General features: G+C 38.7%; 1 protein-coding gene across 20 annotated transcripts in view; it reads left to right on the top strand.

Annotated features, from left to right (window-relative positions):
- KDM6A (lysine demethylase 6A) overlaps positions 1 to 14,080 on the top strand; it is a 151,896-nt gene extending 137,816 nt beyond the window's left edge. For 13 of the 20 annotated variants that reach the window (XM_042034338.1, XM_042034385.1, XM_042034394.1 and 10 more), the window contains 6 exons: positions 1,539 to 1,726; positions 2,878 to 3,019; positions 8,358 to 8,484; positions 9,414 to 9,584; positions 9,846 to 9,924; positions 11,821 to 12,018. In XM_042034338.1, the coding sequence (XP_041890272.1) occupies positions 1,539 to 1,726; positions 2,878 to 3,019; positions 8,358 to 8,484; positions 9,414 to 9,584; positions 9,846 to 9,902 (685 nt within the window). In that variant the 3' untranslated portion in view covers positions 9,903 to 9,924; positions 11,821 to 12,018. Of the gene's footprint in view, positions 1 to 1,538; positions 1,727 to 2,877; positions 3,020 to 8,357; positions 8,485 to 9,413; positions 9,925 to 11,820 lie in introns of those variants that run through there. The other 7 variants (XM_042034348.1, XM_042034447.1, XM_042034403.1 and 4 more) reach the window with 2 other exon arrangements.
- Positions 14,081 to 16,502: the final 2,422 nt, after the last annotated feature.

Here is a 16,502-nt window from a genome sequence, read left to right as displayed (position 1 = left end):
TCAGACCTGAGGGGGGAAACTACTGAGGGTGTTCTAAGGGGACATTATTTTATGGGTTTTCCATGTAGTCAGAAAAGTCTCTTCTAAAGTAGGTCAAAATGCAAAATCTAAGAGTTCATAGAAAATACTACATTTGTACAATGTACAGAAACTTGGATTGCCTATAACAAAAACAGAAAGCAGAATTCTCTTGACAGAAGCAAATACAGAGTCATTGGTATTTTGGCATGTTTTCTTGTTGCGTTTAGAGGGAAAGCATAATTTGCTCAGACCCCAGGAGGCATCATGGCAGGCTTTGCTTAGACTTACGTATTTGTAACTCCCTGGAAAAGCTGAGCTGTCCTGAGCACTGGGGAACTACAGCTGTAAGATTAGGATTTCTGTGCTGTGTCTTGTGTAGAGTGGTTGCTTTAAAAACAGACAGAACAATACTTGTTTGTACATGGACACACATGAAAAAGAGGGAGCATCATTGTATTCCCTAATCATGCCAATATTCAGCCTCTGAGGTTGATTGTATGGGAGAAGGTTTTTCTTACCCAGTTGAAACTGGATTAAGCTCTTGACTTCAGAACTTTTCCAGAGCTCTGCAAATTCATCTCAGTGTCTCTGTATTTTCTGCCTGTCTACTGACAGCTGTTCTTATTTCATCCACCCTTAGAAAGATAACCCATCTTAAAAATGTAATTTCCACTGATGGAATTGACATATCTCTGGCACAACAGGCCTTTTTACTCACATGTCACTGCTCTTCTGAGGCTGACAGAGGAACTGAGAGCTTGGTAACCTCACAGAATATCTACAGTGCTTCTGCAGAGGCACTTAATTGTCTTTGAAAACTGTGCATTGCAAATAATCTTTTCTTGGTGCAGTGTAAAAACAGTATAATATTGGGATAAAGATGGAAGAGGAGTGTGGATTTTGCATAACCAGAGGGGAAAAGTTCATAGTTAGGAAATCCATACGGATTATGGAGTTTTTCCATGCTGCTCAGGAGAGGTCAGCATTTCTTGGCTGAGAGCACAGACCCATGGATCACAGTTAAAATGTTGCCAAGAGGTTGCTTGTTGTATGGGCAAGCTTCACATGCATGCACAGACAGTGTGAGTACATGTTCAAAACAGAAAACATCCTTGGGAGCTGGTGTGGTCTGTACAGCAGATCAGTGAGTGATGAAAGGAAACAGCATTGGGCACCAGTGCCACACTAGATCTGACCAAGGGTCTGTCTGCCTCAGCATCCATAAAATACTGGGAAACTTAAAGGAAAATAGAACTTAACTGGAAGCTCTAAACTGACTTCACATGGGCAGATGGATGGGTAGGTGTTCTAATGTATTGATGGATATGAAATGTGGAATGATGATCAGGAATTTTTGTACATGACACTTTCATTTTGACTGCTCTTTGTGGGTCACTCATTAGCTGCAGAAAACATTTATGGTGATGGTCATTTTTTACAGGCAGTTGCATTGAAGCATCTGCCACTAATGTGTCCATTGGTAAATGCTGAAGACTTCATCTTCCCTCTTGTTTCAGGAACAATATGAATTTCCTAATGGGATCTTGGTGGCCAAACTTGGAAGATTTGTATGAAGCCAATGTCCCAGTTTATAGATTTATTCAAAGACCAGGGGATTTGGTGTGGATAAATGCTGGCACTGTTCACTGGGTTCAGGCTATTGGTTGGTGCAACAACATCGCATGGAACGTTGGCCCTCTCACAGGTATGTGCGAGCAATGCCTGTGCTGAGCTATGTGTAGGTAATATTATACTGCACATGGCACTGAACCTGCCAGTTCTTACTAACTTGTTATGCTTTACTACATAAAAAACCCCAGTGGGCTGTATTTTTAAAATATGATGTGTTGAAACTTTAAATAATTCCATTGTAAGAGGAAGAGAAAGCTGCAAAAATGCAGTCTTGGCACTTTTGCTTTGAATGGGCTTGTAAAAACAAAATGTGTATATTAATTCACTGTCCTCTTAGGCCATTTCTTAGCTTTTTCTCCCAAAATTTGTACTACACAGCAAGCTTCACTATGGCTTTCATATGAATTTAAGGACTAGTCCTCTGATATTGGTGGGACAGTTTGGCGAGAGCATCAGAAAATGCAAACAGTTGCAAAATTTAGTTCATAAAGGAGTGTTAGGTTTCTCAGACCTACTGCTCTAGAAGCCTTTAGTTTTGAACCATGGTCTTGGAGAATTTTTGTCTGTGAGTGTGGAAGGAAATTCCACAGCTAAAACAAGAGTCTCTCATGCATTTGAAGATAATGTACTTCCAAAAAAGCTTCTGTTTTCCTGAGTAGTTTAAAATGTGTCTTTATATGGTGCAATAAAGAGTGTATCTCTAGGTTTGTGTGATTGACTGATAGACCTCTCATGTTCAGTGACAGTAAATTTTGTAAAACATTTTTAAAAGAAGGGTGGAGTGAGTAGGCTGCTTAATGAAAAAGTCTGACTCACTTCTTCTCTCAAGAAGAGATTATATACCATAGCAGTGTAAAATCATGATAAATTGTGAATAGAGTGAGATGCAGACATTTCAAATCTGGAATTTTTTTTTTAATCTGGAATATTTGAAAGTCTACTAATGAACCATTTTTTAAATACTGTTCCACAAAGAAATGGAATACTTGTCAGTAACTTGTCTTCACAGGTATTTGTTGCTGCTCTGGTATTGCGTGTTCTTTCAGCACCATAAATACACTTTTTTTAAAAAGACATTTTAAAGAACGGAAATGCAATTGGAATGAATGGCTCACTGAAAATGAAGTTTAGCTCTAAAAGATGTAAATTATTATTATAACAGAGGGATCTTGGTTGATAATTGTTCCTTAACCTAATTGCTTCTGTAACTCTGTGTTTGTGCAGCCTGTCAGTACAAGTTGGCAGTGGAACGGTACGAGTGGAATAAGCTGCAGAGCGTGAAGTCCATAGTACCCATGGTTCACCTTTCATGGAATATGGCTCGGAATATCAAGGTCTCAGATCCAAAGCTTTTTGAAATGATAAAGTAAGTTTTGTTTATTTGAGGACTTGCTGTGCCCTTTTTCTCTTCACACATAAACCAGTGGTTGATTTATAAATAATTCTTTGCAAGACTTTTCAGTTCCTGGGAACCAAACCAAAATTACTTTAGATTCTGTTTTTTGCACACAGCGTTTATAGGTATCCCTAATTTTATTATGTTTTATGTGATGTTAATTGTTGCATAGCTTTAGAATCATCTAAGTAACTTTTTAGTTAAATGTGCCATAAACTTAATTCAGCAATTTTAATTCAGAAAGAGTTGACTTTGATCACAGCAGCTGTTCAGAGTACCTATCATCACAAATAAGAAAATTAGGTCATCAATCCAAATATTATAATTGGAATATACAGTCATTTTTACAGCCTAACTTTGTAACTTAATTCTACATTTCTAGAACTGTAGTTAGTGTTCTCATGCTGTCATTTGGAGATCCAGTATAAATCTTTTAAATAAAGACAAGTAGGAATTTGAGTGCCTCCTTCCCTTTGCTCTTGTGAACAATGAATTGATTGATGTATAAAATGATAATTGAGTTTAGTGACATTTCTCATACGCATATTCCAAAATGCAGGAATATTCCAGGCTTCAAGCATCTGTAGTGATTTTCTTTAAAGGGTGCATCTTCAAGCAAATGTAAATCATATTGCAGCACCATACTGAGGTTGAGGAATGAATGAACATTTCAGCATATAACATAGGTTTGTCTTAAAGAAAGTGAGGGAATGAATTCCAAAGCATATTACTCATCATGAGAATCCTTTGGTAGCAACACTCTCTGCTTTGCCTGACTCTACCAAAGCATTTCTGAGCCCTTCTTAGTCTCACCAACATACTGAATCAAGAAGCATTGAATGCTTTTATTATTTGCCTTGAAATGGGCTTTAAAAGATGGGTAAGTTAATTTGTGAAAAAAAGGGCAAAGAAAAAGAGTGTCTTTTTTTCCCCCAGTAGGATTTATTGGTGACATCTGAGTGTGACACCTTTTTACAGTAGGAATTTAATTTAGGCTTGAACATCTGTTGCAGAAGGGTGGCATTGGGAAATGTTAAATTTGTAAGAACTGAGAATGTTGGAAGTTGACAACAGGGAGGTTTGTAGTCACTCTAAAGCTTGGTTATAGGGTAGTATTTGTGTGTGAATACTTTCCTAAAATCTAGGAACTGATACTTAGGGTAAAGAAAGTATTTGCTGAAGGCCTGGCAGTCCTGCCCCTTCAATTAAGCAATTAGTGCTCATATTCCCAATGCCAGCTGTCATAAAAAGGAGAAGAGAAACCAAATAGTTAGAAATGAGAAACAGAGGAAAATGCAGGAGAGTGTGGGAGGAAGCCAAAAAGTCCATTTAAAAATACCAAATCCACAGGCTTCACTTTTATCTTTATTTATGTAAAATATGAATAAAGCCCAGCAGACATCTATTGTAAAGCTCAGAGGAGTTCTGGAATGTTCTTGACAAAATACGATTTTGATATTTTGGCCACTTGCATCTTGCATTTGCCATGGTTTGGGTTTAAAAGGAGAAAAATGTGACTGAGCACAGCATCCTTCTCCAAGAGAATCACTTAAAATGTTAAGAAGAAACACAGAGGACAAAATGGTAGTTTGCTATTGTCTTGCTGGCTGACAGCAGCTCAGCTTTTTCTAGCAAGAGACTCAAATTTTAGGTGTACATCACAAATAAACAGAGGTGCTGAGGAGCACATAGAAACTTCGGGCGTGCCTGCATTCGCTTTTTCCAATCTACTGAAACCATTTCCAGTTTTCTTGGATTAAGCCACCCCCATCCAGGTCAGTTGTCAGCCAGATCTCAAGTTCCTGCTGTGGGTCCAGAGGGGAAAAGGGGGATGATCAGCTCTGGTTTGTAATGTCCAGTAGCAGCAGCCTGAGATAACTTTTTGTTGTGGTCACTCCTGTAGTTATGGAATAGCAGTTCCTAGAAATCAGTAGCACCACAGCCTGGTGTCTGACCTTGGCTTTGTAAACATACTGGGAATGCAGAAACCTTCATGAATTTCCTTCAGATAGGAAAGCAGTTGCATCATTTTCCTGTGGACTCCTTGTCTGCAGGAAAAACCATCTGGCCAGTAGCTGTTGTCCACTGCACCTGGATTTTTCTGGGTACAGAATAGAGACATTTGTGTGCTACATATATGTGAGTGTATACATGTGTATAAAAATGCTGGAAAAAAATGTAATTTTTGATAGAGCTGGTTGAATTTCATCTTGGATAGCTGGCTTCATTTGTCATCAGGAAATACAAACAAGTGACACAGCTGTCATCTTTTTGCCAAGCACAGGTCTATCTAAAATAGCATGTCAAAGATACATAAAGTGTTCAGGTAGTTTGGACTTCTGTCTCTGAGGCTTCTTAGGTATCAGCATAGTACAAAAGATGAGCTCTTGGAAAAGGATAAAAACTAGCTTCTAATTCAATTTGAAAAATAAATACAAATACATCTTAGTGGGTTGTGTGAGAGTAACCACTGCAGAGGCAATAAACTAAAATTTGAGCATAGAGATAAATACTGAAAACAAGATTAGTGATGAAAAGAAATGGAGAGGCAGAAGGGAAAAAGGAATAGAAGGAAACTTTGCTTTTGGAAGAAATTTGATGCCTCGTTATATTTTTAGTTAATGTGCAGTTCAGTGCTGTCTTGCTAGATAAAAGTCAAAGAGCAAAACCTGAGACTTTCTCATGAGATGTTTTTTAAAGATTTGATTTTAACAGTAGAATTGTGAGCAGGAACACAGCAGAAAAAATGATTTAAAACTTGGCTGAGGGAGGACAACCCTCAAGAAAAGAAAAATTAACTGCAAATCTCTTAGATGGAAGCCAGAAGGACTTCTATAAATGCATCTGAGGAAGAGAAGAATTTTAGAGGTAGAGCGAACATAGTAATAAAGGCTTAAAAATTTAATTCCAAAGTAACTGAAATACTAAGTTCTATTACAGAAATAGTTTCAGAAATGTAAAAGAACGTGACTTGGGAGAAATTATTTTGCACAAAATCATGAAGCTAGGTGAAATACTTTTCAGTGTCAGGGAAGATTTATTACTGGAAGGTACAAAGAGGTCAGTTCTGCATTTCCTTTGGGATGGTCTCCACACTTTTGAAAGGTTTTACTGAATATCTAAATATTCAAATGGGTTTATCACTGCCCTTCTGGAATAAATCAGGATTATGTCCATTTTTAAATCCTCTTCTGTTAAATATTCTAATTTGACTGGACATGATTTACTCATATCTTTATGCCATACCTGCAGAGAATTTGAGAGGGGAATGGTCTAGATTTTCTTCCAACTGAATTCTCGCTGTACAAGAATAAAAACAGGCCTGCAATACTAAAAGCTGACCCCACTGAACTTGCACACTGTCACTTTGCTGGGCACCTTTTTGGCTTTCTTAAGGCTTCCCAAACTTCAGGAAATTCTGTTGTGTTTCCACAGTGATAGTTTGTATCCTTTCTCCCATCCTTAAACACATGAAATAGTTAACATTTACATTTTCTAGTGCCATTTTACAAGGACCTGAATTTTATCCAAGGAGGGCGAGTTCACCTTCAAGCTGTTGTGTTCTGCTTTGTTTGCAAATTTGGCAAGCATTGCAATAGTGTTATAAGTGGGTTACATTCTGGGCAGTTCTTTTTCACAACTGTAACAATAGAAAATACTTTGAAAATAACACTTTGAAAAGACTTTGGAAGTCAGGAGTGGAGAACAATGGTGGCAAGCGTGCAGGTGTGCTTCCTGTTGCTCTTTGGGATGCCCAAAGATTTTTCCAGGTAACAGCAGAAGAGAAGAATAGTAGCTTTTAAGTTTATTTGAAACCAGGCTGTACTGCATAAATGCATGCTTTTCCAAAGTTACTGAGCTTGTCAGGAGCACAATAACCCAACACTCGAGTGAATTAATACTTAATCTATCACCTGTGGTTGGCCTTAACATCATAACTCACATTCACATCAAACTTGAAAAGTGTTGAAGGAGTTACAGCTTAATGAGCTGTATAATTTTCTTGAAATTCGGTATATGAAAATAAGATGTTTCACAGAGAAACACACTTCGGTTTTGTGTTATCCTTACAGTGAGGGTGTTAGTGAAGCCATAGTGAAGCCATTGTTTTTAGTGAAGATGAACAGTATGAGTGTAAAACAAGACGAGAGTGTTTCAAAATCCTGAGATTCTGTTAACTACTTGGAAACACATAAAAGAAATGTGGATTTTTTTAAATAGAGAATATATGTGTTACATGTTTCAGGCTTTAAAATTGGAAAAGGATCAAGTTGAAAACATTTGATAAGAACTCTTGAGCACTTTGTTTCCTGTCCAATGTTTGTTTTTACCCTTAATTTTTTTCAATTTTCCTTCTGCGTCTAATGAGCATGTAATGTAACCACCCTGTGGAGGAGAAAATTAAAGGCTGCAAAGGCTGCAGCTCAAATAAATAGGATAGCTGAGAGCTAAAATTATTGTAAATAACATTGTAATTTAGAAATCTGGTGACCTATTTTGCCTGCTTTTTTTGAAGAACATATGTAGCTTATAAAATGCTAGAAAACAAGTTACATTTTCTTGTAAGGAAGAGAACTGTATAAAATTATGACAATAAAATTATTTAATTTTTTTTGCCTTTACAGGGGGTATGACAGGGAATTTTGGATTTTAATTTGACATTTGAACAGTTCTTCTCTTCAGTCATAAAATAAGTTTTAGAATTACTTTTTGTGTTGATTTTTTTTTCCTAATACCAACCTGCCTGGTTTTTTTTCCTTTTGCATGGGAAAAGATACATGTTCATAAATTCTATTTCCACTTTGTGGAAAGTGATTCCTGGCAGAACTTGGAGTTTCAGAAAACTTGGGATAATAAAGCTTAGTAGTGCTGAGGAAGTAACAGGGGTTTTAGGATGTTAAAAGTCCTTTGGATCAGGCTATAGTCACACAGAATGTAAACAGCTATGTTGAACTTGGCAGTTCAAGCTGACTTTTTGCTGACAAATTTATGGTTCAGAATAAAATACGTGGATTGCTTTTGAAAACACATTGTTCATTGTGCTTAAAAGAGCATTCATGTGTTTCAGTCAAAAATGAAAGGCACAGCCTGTTTGCAGGGCATGGGGCAGTCCTGAAAGAGATCCATGAGCACAAGATCTGACTTCTCCCTAAGCCGTGAGTCCAGTGATTCCTTCTAGGCAGCTGTTCTTGAAATCCCAGAGGAAGAGCAAGGTCCAAGTACAGGGTCTTGGAAGAAATTGAAGCCTGCTTGAGTCTTGTTCTACAGTTGAATGTTGAACTGAACACACAACTGCTTTTGGTTGCAGGTACTGCCTGTTAAGAACTCTCAAACAGTGTCAGACACTGAGGGAAGCTCTGATTGCTGCAGGAAAGGAGATTGTCTGGCATGGACGAGCAAAGGACGAGCCAGCTCATTACTGTAGCATTTGTGAGGTCAGTAAAAATGTGTTGAGCTCATCTACTCCTGTAGTACTTATTTAAATTTTTCCCTGTCTTTTGTTGTTGATGATGTTTAAAGTTTTCTTTTAAGCTGCAGCATCTGCTCTGTGCTGTAAGCACATCTTTGTGATGCAGCACTGCCTTCCAGGAGCTCACCCAGATGTTTTTCTAGACAGGCTGTGTTTTGCTGAAGGGTCTCTCACAGTACTTCCACAACACTGTTTTTCACTAGGTCGATTTTCAATTCTCAGTTATTATAAAATGTTGTTATCCCTTCCTGCATAAAATTTGATCTGCTGAGCTTCATTTTAAAGGTGTATCTGTCTTCATTTCAGAAGTCAACAACACACCCAGAAGAGAGAGAATTTAAGTCCTTTTTTTCTGCAGAACATACCTTTTTGCTGAAATTTTTAATTTTATTTCCCGTGAACAGTTGCTTTAAACTATTGGATAATAGTTTTCATGAAGCTTAAAAGAAAGTAACATTTTCCTACCCCCTGAAAATCAGTTTTCCTCTGACAGAGCCTCTTGGGCAGGATGAGCATGTGTGGTTCAGTAGTAAGGAAATAAATAACAAACTTCTTTAGCAGACAGTAAAAAGGAATAATAGGTATAATTGTTTTAAATCCCCACCTTACTGAGTAACCCCTCTTCAGCAAATGAATCCTGCTTTGTCAATATTGACACAAAGCTTTGCCGTGGCGCTGTTCATGCAGACATCCTAAGTGTAATATTAGTGGTTTTACACTGTTTCACTTCTCTGCCCGAGCCTTAGGAGAATAGATTCTCCCTGAACAAATCTAATTTTTCTCTTTGCATGCACAGGGTAAGGTTGTAAATCGGGAAGAAAATGCAGTTTTCATGGTTTTAACTTCTGTAAAAATGAAATTGTAATGCTTGGTTTTCTGTTTCCTGTCTAATAGGTGGAAGTCTTTGATCTGCTTTTTGTCACTAGTGAGAGCAATTCTCGAAAGACCTATGTTGTACATTGCCAAGACTGTGCACGAAAGATAAGCACGAACCTGGAAAACTTTGTGGTGCTAGAACAGTACAAAATGGAGGACTTGATGCAAGTCTATGATCAATTTACATTAGTAAGTCAAATTAATAAGTGGGTGCATAAATACATTATTTGTAAAGCAGTTGTAGACTGTCTTGGTGCTCCGTTGTATGAGTGCCGTGGACTTTCTGATTCAAGTGGAGGTTTGGGTTGTATGTGATATTTGCAGAACAAAACCTGAAGAGTCAGAATTGTGTGAAATACTACAGTAACTTACTGCAGAACATAACCACTGAGTTTTCAGGAAAAGTATGATGTTACAATTCATAAAGTTGTGGCTTTAAAAATCCAATAGAGATCACCTGAAGACCATAACTGGATCAGATGGAGATGGGAAGAATCAGGACAGTGAAGCTTGGAGAAACTAGCACCAGGTTCAAGAGCATCTCTAATACATTGGTTGTGGTATGAAGTCAGTATAGCAGCAGAGCATCCTATGCACTCAGACCCTTCCTTCCCCTTCCCCACCCATCCCCTCCCAAATCAGCACTGTCCTTCTGCTTAGCAAGTGGATGCTCTCAAACAGTTCTGTCTCTTGGCTTGGAGCCTCCTTTGCATTTCAATTTAAAGCAAAAAGCCTCTTTGCCATTATAGCTCTGTGCTATATATGCCAGCCTCCTGCTTTGAACTGTGTCAGCACAACTGTCCTAACATTTCACCCAGGTTTCATTGTTCCAGGCAAAGATGGCTTTTTTTTGTAACCACGATGAAAGCGATGCTGGATGTATTTATAAGCCTTGGCTTTCTGTCGAAGGAGACAAACACTGGACTAAGTGTTATGGGAATTTCATGTTGAATTTAATACGACAGCCCAGTAAGGGCTGTGCCTTTTGATTCATTTCCAGGTGCTGCAGAAAACGTGTATTTAGTTATTTCATGTATTGGTAGCATGCCAAGTTGTGACCTTCTGAGTTAAGGCCTCGAGGTTCAGCAGTTAGAGGCTGGCGAGAGTGTGGGACCATATCCTCTGAATTTAATTCTCTTCATTAGTTCCACAGAGCCTGGGTTGGTTGAACTTCAGTTCACACTTCTAGGAGGTCACTGTCATTATAGTCTGTGAAATGCTGCAATTTCAAAGTGATGGTCTGTTATAGAAAAGCATATAAATAAACACCTGTTCTCAGAAACTTCATCCAGTTGAGTGGAAATGGGGAAGAATGTTTCTGTATGGAGATGAGAGGGAGGGAGGGGTATTTTGTTGTCTGTGCTTATACATTATATAGGTAACAGTGATGATACTGTCCCTAGAACAAGGGTTCTCAGCCTGTGAGTAGCTCCTTTCCCCTACAAAACCTGAGGCTGGGGCCCTGAAGGACATTGATAATTGTTCTTGTATGAAATTGGTGTGCCATTCATTTCTTTTCAAGGGGATACAGATGAAATTGGGAAGAGTCACCTATAAGTGACCTCTCTCAGGTGTAAGAGGAGGGTCAAGGTTTGTTGTAAACCACAGGATGAAGATAATCTCAACTGGCAAAGGTGCAATAGGCCAAAGAGAGACTGGGGTGAAGTACCAGGAGCAAACACAGGGATCAACCAGCATTAGAGTTCCATAGCTGGGTACTCTGGTATGATCTAAAGTGTCTGTAAAGACTGTGAGCAGCTTCTTGAAGGGGTTCCACTAATTAGCAGGAAAAGAGGAGGAAATGCCATCAAAGACTCAGTACTTTGATGGAATGCCACAAAGTGCAATGCTGGGAAGCAGTTAGGTGTCTTCTAGACCTTGTCTCCTGACGGCAGGCAGGAACAAGACACCTCACTCTTGAGGCACTTTGTCCCCAATCTGAGATCCTTTCCACAGATACCTTAACCTCAGGGGTGTATGTTACTGTTCAGGTAGAGGGGAGGAGGGAAAATGAAGCCCACAAGGGCTTTGGAGAGCCACAAATGGACCATCTCCCCATTGGTAAACAGGTTGAGAATCCCTGTTTTAGAGTGTATAAAGATATATCTCTGCTGAGCCACATGCAGCTCTTTGCTGCCACAGTGGGACTTGTAGTGGCTGCTCACATCATATTAACACAGACATCCCCACAGCATACTCCAGTCTGCAGTACAGGCAAAATCTTAATGCAGAGTGTTCATAAAATGCACGTTGTATTTGAGTAAGGTGGAAAAAAATGCCAGTATTCACTCAAAAGAGTCCTGAAGTGTAAAAAGAATAGTGTGTGTGACTTTAAACTCTCATGGTTACGGTTTGTGCAGGTCTTGGTTAAACACGAGAGTTTTACACCGTTGTAGAAAAGGTAATTTAATGTTTTCTCTTTCAGGCTCCTCCATTGCCATCCTCCTCATCTTGACATTTTTTCATGGACATTAAATGAAAACTTTTCTGATATTCAGGAAGTGACCCAGTTCTGCACCACTGATTTTTGTAGCTATCCCGTAAGGCTGCTGGCTGAAAGCTGTGTCTATGCAACCTTCCAAGTGCGGAGTGTCAACCAACTGGACAGGAGAGAGCACTGCCTCCTACTCCAGAACTCAAAACAAATAAAGCTCATCCAGCTGTACTTCAAAAAAATAATTCCATGTTTTGTATATATCTGACAAAACTGGCAACATTATACAGACTACTGACTTGAAGACCACCTCTTTTGTATTTCTCTGTTTCTGGGCTGATGAGTTGGTTTCATCCATTTTTCCCCCTTCAGAATTTCCCTTGGAAAAAGTACTAGCTTAGCTGGTCATTTCTTTGTAAGGTAGTTAGAAATTTTAAGTCTTTCTTTGGGCAACTTTTTTTTTTCTTTTTTTTTTTTCTTTTTTTTTTTTTTTTAATGTGAAGAGTTAGGTGATATAAATTTTTTACTGCTTTTATGTTTTTCTGTCTTGTTTTGAAACCATGACGGTTACACTTTTGGTTCCTAAATAAAATTTAAAACAATTAACAGCCAAGTCACAAAGATAAATGGGTTGCACATAGACTAAGGAATAAACTTCAGATTTGTGATTTTTGTTTCTAATCTTGATGTAAATTTACACTATTTATAAATACATATTTATTGCTTGAAAATATTTGTGAATGGAATGCTGTTATTTTTTCCAGATTACCTGCCATTGAAATTTTAAGGAGTTCTGTAATTTCAAACACTACTCCTATTACATTTTCTATATGTAAATAAAACTGCTTAGCATTGTACAGAAACTTTTATTAAAATTGTTTAATGTTTAAAGTTTTTCTATTGTTTGAGTTTTAAAAAGATTTTATGTACAGTGCCCAGTTTTTGTTCTTTTTTGAATCTGATTATATATATTTTATATATACTCTTGTGCTTGTGTATATATATAATATATATAGAAACTCGAATATAAATATGTGTATAAAGATTTAGAGACTAAATTTTTCTCGTTTTAAGTTTTACATCTATGGTAGATTTGAGGTGTCTACTGTAAAGTATTGCTTACAAAAGTATGATTATTTTTAAAGAAATATATGGTATGTATCCTCAAGACATAGAATGACCTTCAAACTGGTTTATTGTTAAATTGCACTTTTTGCAATAACAGACCAATAAATAGTTGCTGCCAAAATGTAGTAGTAGAAAATAAGTAATGGCTAAATTTTAAAGCTCTTCAAGAAAATACCAACTTTGACAGGAAGTTTGGCACTAGTTTTAGAGGAGAAATGAAGAAGATTGAGTTTTGGTGGGGATGTTCTCTAGATTTCAACCAAATTGCAACTTATATATTACAATATGTTCTATTAACGATTTTAAAAGTTAAGACGGAACCATCTTGGCGTCATTGTTGACCCCAAAAAAAGGACGTTGTTTTGTGGTATTCTATTGTATTTTCACATATTTTGTAATACGAATTCACTGGTAAATTTTTGAAGCACTAGGTTTATTTAGGACAAGTTTATAATATATCATTGTAACAGTTTGCAGTTTTAATGATGGTATTTATTTTAAGTTGCTCCTTTCTCATTAGCTTCTTGAAAACGCATTAAATCTAAATTTCAAAATTGATAGCTTTCTTATCGATCAGAGTTGACTGATGCAGAAGGTTCTGCATCGAACAGTTTCTCATAATTTCTCATGAGTGGGGTATGTTAGTGATTGCATTGTTAAATTTTTTGTAATCAATGTGAAGTGTTACAGGCACAGAGCATGTGGATAGTTCCTTTTGAACAAAAAGAATCGCCTCTTATGTTGTAGCTTCAAACGAAGGGTGTTTTAATGAAGAATCAGCACAGTTTATCTAATGCTGTTACAACAGTTTAACCACAGTTACAGCTGACTTTCTTGCTAGTTCCTATAGCACTTGGACAAAAGGGTGTAGAGATTAAAGAAAAGCGTAACAAAATGCTCTTGCCAGCAAAATTATCAACTAGCAGTTAGGAAGCCAGTATTTGCAGTTCTGTAAAGATGTCTCAGCTCTTGATAACAAACTCTACAAATCATAACTTTTTTTTTACTTATGTATTTTATGCAGTCATAAATATTGTAATCTTGACAAACCATGCTGCAGCTGAAAAGCTACTCCTTTAAAGTAGTCTTAAACCCAAATAAAAGCAAGATACACTTACCTCAACTAATGGTAAACAAAAGGTCCTCATTTCTCAGTGCTGTAAAAGAACATTGCTAATTAGGGAAAGAGCTACTGTGCAGTAGTCAAAAGAGCTTTGTACCTTTCCTCCCCTTTGGAAAAGAGGATATGGCATTATCAAGGAAGAATATTCATATTTTGCCAATGAGCAAGTAGACCAAATCAGTAGAGCGTCAGGCAACGTTGCTCATGCTTTTGGGAAGGTGGTGTCATGAATTTGAATTGCTGCAGGGCTTTAATATTTTGTAGTTTCCATATTTCTTAATCATACTCTGCTCCCAGGTGATGGACAGTTCGGATCTATAAGCTGCTATGATACAGAATGCTTTTGTTTCATTTTATTAAAAAAGCACAAGTTAATATTTTATCAGTTGTACTTCTTAAGAAGCACTTCTGCTGCTTCAGTTAGGGAGCACATGATGCCAAGTGAAGCATTTGTAATCTCTTGAGTTTTCCAAGCATTAGGAATTGGGCAGGGCGGGGGGAGGCTGGAGTCTGGAGCTGAAGGGAGGGAACTGGCTCACTTTCCAAGGAATCTTGGCCTTGGGGCCTTTAAGCTCCATAGCTGAGCCCTACTGCAGGTGGTTTCTGATTTGCTTGTGGCTACAAATTGTAGTAGCAGGCAGATTAAAGATCAAAATGTGAAAGGATGAAAATGGCCAAAGATGTGGCATTTGTTGCAGGAATTTTCAAAAAGTTACAGGCTGATAGAAAAATTATACTGTTAGGGGATGGATAAAACCAGAGATAAAAAATGAGTTTTTAAAAAAATAGTAAAAAGTTGAATTACAGATAAGAAGGAATTAGAAATAGCAACATTTGCTACTGAGCTGTGGATCTGAGAGCTGTCCTGGAGGAGCTTGACAAAAAGTGATCCCTTAAATGGGGAGAATAAATAGTTGTGTGTTTCTGAGCATAATTAAGTCCTTCCCTAAATATACTCAACAGAGCATTTGATTTTAGAGCTTTCCTCCAGATACATAACTTGGGAGCAGTTCATCCTTGCTTTTTTGGAGAAGTCCTAGCAGTGGTTACAGTTTAGAAGTAGTGATGTTGGTATCTAGATACGAAATATTTAGATGAAAGTCACTAGAAAGTGAGAAGTACCTACTGACAGGAAATCCCAAAGCTTCCTGAATTTGTGTGGCAGATAACTTGTTGATCCTAAATCCAAAGTACCCTGAATCTGTGCCTTTCTAGGTGGAAGAAGGACTTTCCAAGTAGCATTAAAAGGATGATGCTTTGCTTAAATGAGCACAGCTTATCAAAGGTGGGCCAGGCTTGGGAACACCACAGCTGGTGATTTCTTGGCCACAAATAGATTTATTGGTTAGGAGAAGGAAAATGCAAGGGTTCAACCAAGACCACAGGGAAGAGGGTACTCATCCTTGGTTGCTGCCCTGATCCTGAGAAGGGGTTCAAATGTGTCACTCAGTGCAAGGGTTAGGAGGGAGTAGGATGTTTAAGCCTGAGCTTCCCTAGGTCAGAACCATTTTGTGTGGGGCCAGAGCACAGAGCCATGATGGGGCCAGCAGATGAGTGTGGTAGGAAAGCTTCCTGCAAGAAGGACTTGTCCATAAGAAGGACATTGAACTGTTGGAGCAGGTTCGGAGAAGGGCCAGGAGTTGACGAGGAGGACTGGAGCACCTCCCCTGTGGAGACAGGCTGGGAAAGTTGTGGCTGTTCATCTGGAGAAGGGAAGGTGGTGTGGAGACCTCAGAGCACCTTCCAGTGTCTGAAGGGGCTGCAGGGAAGCTGGAGAGGAACTGTGTTGCCAGGAACTGTAGTGACAGGACAAGGGGTAGTGGGTGTAAATTAAAAGGAGGGAAATGCAGCTTAGAATTAGGAAGAAATTCTTCCCTGTGAGGGTGGTGAGGCTCTGGCACAGGATGCCCAGAAAAGCTGTGAATGCCCCATCCCTGGCAGTGTTCAAGGCCAGGTTGGGTAAAGGCCTTGAGGTTCCTGGTCTGACAGGGGGGTGTCCCTGCCCATGGCTGGGTGTTGGGACTAAATGAGCTCTAAAGTCTGTTTTAACCTCTTAACAAATACGATTCTGTGATCTTCCATGGCTGCTTTAGCCAGTGTGGGAAGAGGCAAAGGAATCGCTCCAGCTAAGAGTGCATGGAGGAAAGGCTGATGAATGTGAGGATTTACCTCAAGGACGGGTCAAAAGCCAACCAGTGCTGCCTGTTGCCATTGTGCTGGTGCTGAGAGTGGAGGAAGGAGGCGTGCAGGTGATGCCCAGACAAGTTCAAGTGGAAAAGGAAGCTGAAGCTCAACCCCGGGCAAGCTCAGTGTGGGGCTGCTGCCCAAGGGCCCCATGGAGGAGGGCACAGGGTGCCAGGGACAAGGCTGCCAGCAAGGCAACAGTGTGGGCATGGGAAGGGCACAGGACAGCCTTATTCCA

Source organism: Corvus kubaryi, unplaced genomic scaffold (genome assembly GCF_017639235.1).
Source record: "Corvus kubaryi isolate FWS band 111438036 unplaced genomic scaffold, C.kubaryi_AGA036_p1.0 133, whole genome shotgun sequence".
In the NCBI taxonomy this organism is placed as follows: Eukaryota; Metazoa; Chordata; class Aves; order Passeriformes; family Corvidae; genus Corvus; species Corvus kubaryi.
Note: the sequence above shows the minus strand (reverse complement) of the source record. Positions and strands in the feature narration are given on the sequence as shown.